Source organism: Daucus carota, chromosome 4 (genome assembly GCF_001625215.2).
Source record: "Daucus carota subsp. sativus chromosome 4, DH1 v3.0, whole genome shotgun sequence".
Taxonomy (NCBI): domain Eukaryota; kingdom Viridiplantae; phylum Streptophyta; class Magnoliopsida; order Apiales; family Apiaceae; genus Daucus; species Daucus carota.
The window spans coordinates 17,671,125-17,676,308 of NC_030384.2; the positions used below are offsets into that span (position 1 = coordinate 17,671,125).

The window sequence follows — 5,184 nt, forward strand, 5'->3', positions numbered from 1 at the left end:
GAATAACAGGCAAGTGTGTTCGCCCCTGCCACGGGCGAACATACCTGTGAAGCATTGACGTGTCCGGCCCAGTCAGGGGCGGCCACGTGTCCCCTTTTACCCCTTAAACACCCCAACCCCTTTGTTTCTTCTTCATCTTCGCCGCAGCAACCAGCAAGTGAAGAATTTTCAGATTTTCACACACCGCAAGCTTCAATTTGTAGAAGAAAGGGTGATCCGGACAGAGAAAAGGGGGGAAAAAGGAGCTTGCTTTGCTACTTTCACCGGATCAAATTAATCAATTTCACACATTTTCAAGGTTTTTCCACCATTCTCAATCTCATTAAAATGCATGCATGTATTTTTATAAATTTGATAATGATTGATCTTAGTTGCTAGTAGATACAAATTATATGACAAGCTTGATTAGTAATTTGTTTGATAATTTATAATGGGTTTTGTTAGTTGGTATTTGGTAGTAGCTTATGTTAGTGATAATTTTAGTTTAGATTAGTAGTTGGTGATGATTGTTGTTGATTAGTAGTGGTAGTGCTAATTTTAGTTTAGGTTAGTAGTTGGTGATGATTGTTGTATTATTTACGTTAAGAGTAGATTAAATATAATCAATTTAATTTTAGCTTTTATTGAATTTAATGAAATTAAATTAAATCGAATTTAAAAGTAAACTTGACACCATTAAATTAAATAGGTTAGTAGTTGGTGATGATTGTTGTATTATTTACGTTAAGAGTAGATTAAATATAATCAATTTAATTTTAGCTTTTATTGAATTTAATGAAATTAAATTAAATCGAATTTAAAAGTAAACTTGACACCATTAAATTAAATAGGTTAGTAGTTGGTGATGATTGTTGTATTATTTACGTTAAGAGTAGATTAAATATAATCAATTTAATTTTAGCTTTTATTGAATTTAATGAAATTAAATTAAATCGAATTTAAAAGTAAACTTGACACCATTAAATTAAATAGGTTAGTAGTTGGTGATGATTGTTGTATTATTTACGTTAAGAGTAGATTAAATATAATCAATTTAATTTTAGCTTTTATTGAATTTAATGAAATTAAATTAAATCGAATTTAAAAGTAAACTTGACTCCATTAAATTAAATGCATGCATGTATTTTTATAAATTTGATAATGATTGATCTTAGTTGCTAGTAGATACAAATTATATGACAAGCTTGATTAGTAATTTGTTTGATAATTTATAATGGGTTTTGTTAGTTGGTATTTGGTAGTAGCTTATGTTAGTGATAATTTTTGTTTAGATTAGTAGTTGGTGATGATTGTTGTTGATTAGTAGTGGTAGTGCTAATTTTAGTTTAGGTTAGTAGTTGGTGATGATTGTTGTATTATTTACGTTAAGAGTAGATTAAATATAATCAATTTAATTTTAGCTTTTATCGAATTTAAAAGTAAACTTGACACCATTAAATTAAATAGGTTAGTTCGATAAGAAAGACTTTGAATAAAACTCAACGACTCCCTTAAATTTAGGAAATACGTTTTTTTTATTAGAATAAAAATTTAAATTATACAATGTTATATTATTCCAATAAATATAAAAAATCAGATTTGTAAAAATAGTTAGAGATAATTATTTCGAATTTAAAATTAATTAATAATGTAAAATAATAAATATAGTACAATCTTTGGGATTACAATTAATATTATAAATATAATCAACATAATTTGAGTTTTTATAAATTTAATTAAATTAAATTAATTCGAATAATATAATATAAAATAAAAAAATTGAAATGAAATTAAATTTAAATTAAATTTAATTAAATTAATTGAAAATATAATATAAAATAAAAAATTCAGATTTAATTAAATTAAATTAAATAATATAATTTAAATTAAATTTAATTAAATTAAATTTAAATGAAAATATAATATAAAATAAAAAAATCAGATTTGTAAAATTAGTTAGACATAATTACAATTAAAATTAAAATCACAATGTTATATTATTACAATTAAAATGAAAATTATTTCGAATATTGGATTTAATGAAACAATTTCAAATTTAATAACAAATATTTTGAATTTAATTTCGCAGATGGATGTCGGTCGTTCTGGTCCCGGACCTTTAGACGGGAGTTTGTTGACATTACAGTCTGTGCACAGGTCTCAGGTTGTGTGGAACAACATAGAGGTAAACTCCTTCTTTAGTGCAATTTTTTTTACATTTGTATGAGTCTGTAGCCTATAGGGACTAATATTTTGTGCACTACAATTATTTCAGCCACCCCCTGATTTCAGATTGAGGACAAACTTTGGGGAGTATTGGAAGCAAGTTCGAGCCCACAGACCGCATCAGATGATCATGGATGCAATCAGGGATTTAGGATTTGATTGCATATTTAGGCTGGGACAGTTCAAGCACGACAGGGGTTTGATTACAGCCTTTATCGAGAGATGGCGTGGAGAGACGCACACCTTCCACCTGCCGTTCGGAGAGGCCACTATCACTCTTGAGGATGTTCATCACATTCTCGGGTTACCCACTGAGGGTGATCCACTCATCCTCCGTGGAGCGAGTACCACCGTGGAGGAAAGGCGCGTGCTAGTACGCGAATTTCTTAGGCTATTACCAGAAGCCAAGGACGATGTTAACCGAGGTGGTTTAAAGATCAAATGGCTTGTGGATAACTTCGGGTCTTGTGAGCGGTTGGAGCAGTTGGATCCAGAGGATATAGGTTATGGTGTACAGGTTACCTACCATATTCGGGCGCACCTACTATGCGTTATTGGATCATTGTTCCCCCACAGCAGCGGGAACCGCGTGCAGCTTGACCTTCTATGGTTACTGAGGGACATGGACCAGCTGCGTCGGTATAGCTGGGGTAGTGCTGTTCTTGGCTTCCTATACCAGAAGCTATGTTCTTCTAGCCGGGATAACTGTACTGATTTCTGTGGCTACGCCACATTGGTACAGGTAATACTAAACCAACCACAACTTTCTTTCTCGTCTTTATTGTTGCATTATTTATTCATCATGTGCACTTGTACTAACCTTGCCGCTAGGTGTGGATTTACGAGCGATTTTCGTCACTAGCGCCTAGGCACAGGGGTCAACCCTTGTTCGAGTACCCGCTGGCGCTGAGGTATGTTGTCACTCCTTCTGTTGACTCCCTTCAATTCATATTTGTTGCATGTATAACCTCTGACCACTTATGCCAACTTCCACTGTAGGTGGAAGGCGCCACTTAGGCGTTGTCAGGTGCCGCATGCGCAGAGCCGCATGACACAATATGAGTTGGATGCGTTGACACCCCGACAGTTTCGATGGAGGCCATATGCTGATTTACCTGCAGAGCATCACCCGGAGGCCACTGTGTACTTGCGTTGGACGGCTCCCGCCCCCATGATGTACATGTCCTACGTCGAGTGGTGCTACACGGACAGGGTGACGAGGCAGTTTGGTTTTATGCAGGGTGTACCATATTCCTCTCCCTACCCTAATCATCAGCAGCTGCACGACCACTACAACGAGCAGGTTGATTGGATGTACGCGAGGGAGCCATTTGTTGATCTTTGGGATACGCGCATGGAGCGTGCCCTCGCATCTCCTCCACTTATGCATGGCGAGGGTTGCACTGCCTCATACCTGCCATGGTTCCACAGGGTCACACGTCGAATCATCATTAACCCCTTACACTGGCCACAGCAGGAGGGTGCCTTCCAGGGAACACAGCTCTCGACACAGGAACTGGTAAATATACAGCTTAAATATACATGCTTAAATATACATGCTTAAATATACATGTTCTCAGCTTGTTTTGTACACTGTTCTGACTTAAATATACATGTTTGTAAACAGGAGGAGCAGTTATCCGCTATGCAGCGTGCCATTGACCCTTATGCTCCTGATTTGGGTCTGGCAAACCATATTTTACAGGATATGGTTACTCGTGTACAGCGTCGACCTACGGAACAGGCCCCTGCCAGACCTAGGGCACGGGCTCCTGCAGGGCGTAGGGGACGACCACCAGTCACACCGGTAGTGCCCGAAGAGGGCACTTACTACACCCATGTGGGTAGCTCACACCTTGCAGGCACCTCACAATCTGCAGGTCATGATGGAGCAGGTACTTTTGAGGCTGGTGGTTGGTCTCCATTCATTCAGCCTTCTACATCTGAGGGGGGTGCATGGCCCCAAAGGAGCAGATTAGGGGATGATGAGGCACAGGACGATGAGGGTCCGTCACAGGATCACTTGTCAGAGTCATATGTATATCGTCCTGACATGTCATTCTTAGAGGATCACACACCTCCCCCATTCACCCAGGAGCCGTCCTTTGGGAGCAGTACATACAGATTCGGGAGTCCACCTGTCACGTTCACTCCGATGATGTCCACCAGCGGCCAGGGTTTTACCACACCTTTACCCGCTTTTGCTGCATTTGCGGGGGATAGTAGCCCCTGGGCGTACGCACCTGTGCGTCCACCGAGAGCAGCAGCACAGCCGTCGGAGGTTGAGGATGAGTCTGACCATGAGGAGCCATCCGAGCATGAGCAGAGACAGCAGCCACCTAGAGCTGCGAAGGGGAAGGGTCGTAGATGTCACACTGGAAGTCACTTCTTCGGGCATACGAAGAAGTAGGCTTTTTGGCTTCCCCTCGTATGTACTTTGTTTATGTGTATGCACTTTTATTATGCATTTGATAATGCATTATGTTTATCTTTATGTACTTTTATTCGGGTAGAACGGTTTATGTACTTTTATTATGTTTATGTATTTTGTTCACTCATATTGTTGTATAATGTTAGCACTTTCCGTTTACATGATAACATAACAAATGACATAACATAATAAATGAGGCTCCTTCAAATTTCTAACCACCCTAAACAACTTCTTTACAAAACTAACCACCTTTTTTTAAAATACTAGCTTATAGCCCGTGCAAGGCACGAGAGCTTTTTAATTATTTAGAAATTTTTTAAATATATTTTAAATGGTGTGGAAAAATTTAATTTATAAATAATAAATTAAAATTTTCAATTAAATAAAATTTGAAAAAAAAATTCAATTTTTTTTAAAATACTAGCAAAATAATCACGATAGAAAAAACAGATAATCGAGCGTATAGAACAGGTAGTTGCGTGTTAAACATCCAAAACGGTGAGTCACAAGATCCAAATGGGCAAGTCAAGTAGTATGATAATTGAGTT

General features: G+C 37.3%; 1 protein-coding gene across 1 annotated transcript; it reads left to right on the forward strand.

Annotated features, from left to right (window-relative positions):
* The first annotated feature begins 2,827 nt into the window (after positions 1–2,827).
* Positions 2,828–4,757, forward strand: LOC108218126 (serine/threonine-protein phosphatase 7 long form homolog). Its single transcript, XM_064092063.1, has 4 exons — positions 2,828–2,947; positions 3,037–3,116; positions 3,205–3,724; positions 3,833–4,757. The coding sequence occupies exons 1-4, from the start codon at positions 2,828–2,830 to the stop codon at positions 4,613–4,615; spliced, it is 1,503 nt and encodes a 500-aa protein (XP_063948133.1). The 3' UTR covers positions 4,616–4,757.
* Positions 4,758–5,184: the final 427 nt, after the last annotated feature.

What these genes read in the sequence shown, in the direction of transcription:
- LOC108218126 (XM_064092063.1), top strand. Translation starts at nt 2,828, where the DNA reads ATGGACCAGCTGCGTCGGTATAGCTGGGGTAGTGCTGTTCTTGGCTTC. An exon ending in GCTACGCCACATTGGTACAG is followed by an intron (nt 2,948 to 3,036) that starts GTAATACTAAAC and finishes CCTTGCCGCTAG; the next exon opens with GTGTGGATTTACGAGCGATT. An exon ending in AGCTCTCGACACAGGAACTG is followed by an intron (nt 3,725 to 3,832) that starts GTAAATATACAG and finishes GTTTGTAAACAG; the next exon opens with GAGGAGCAGTTATCCGCTAT.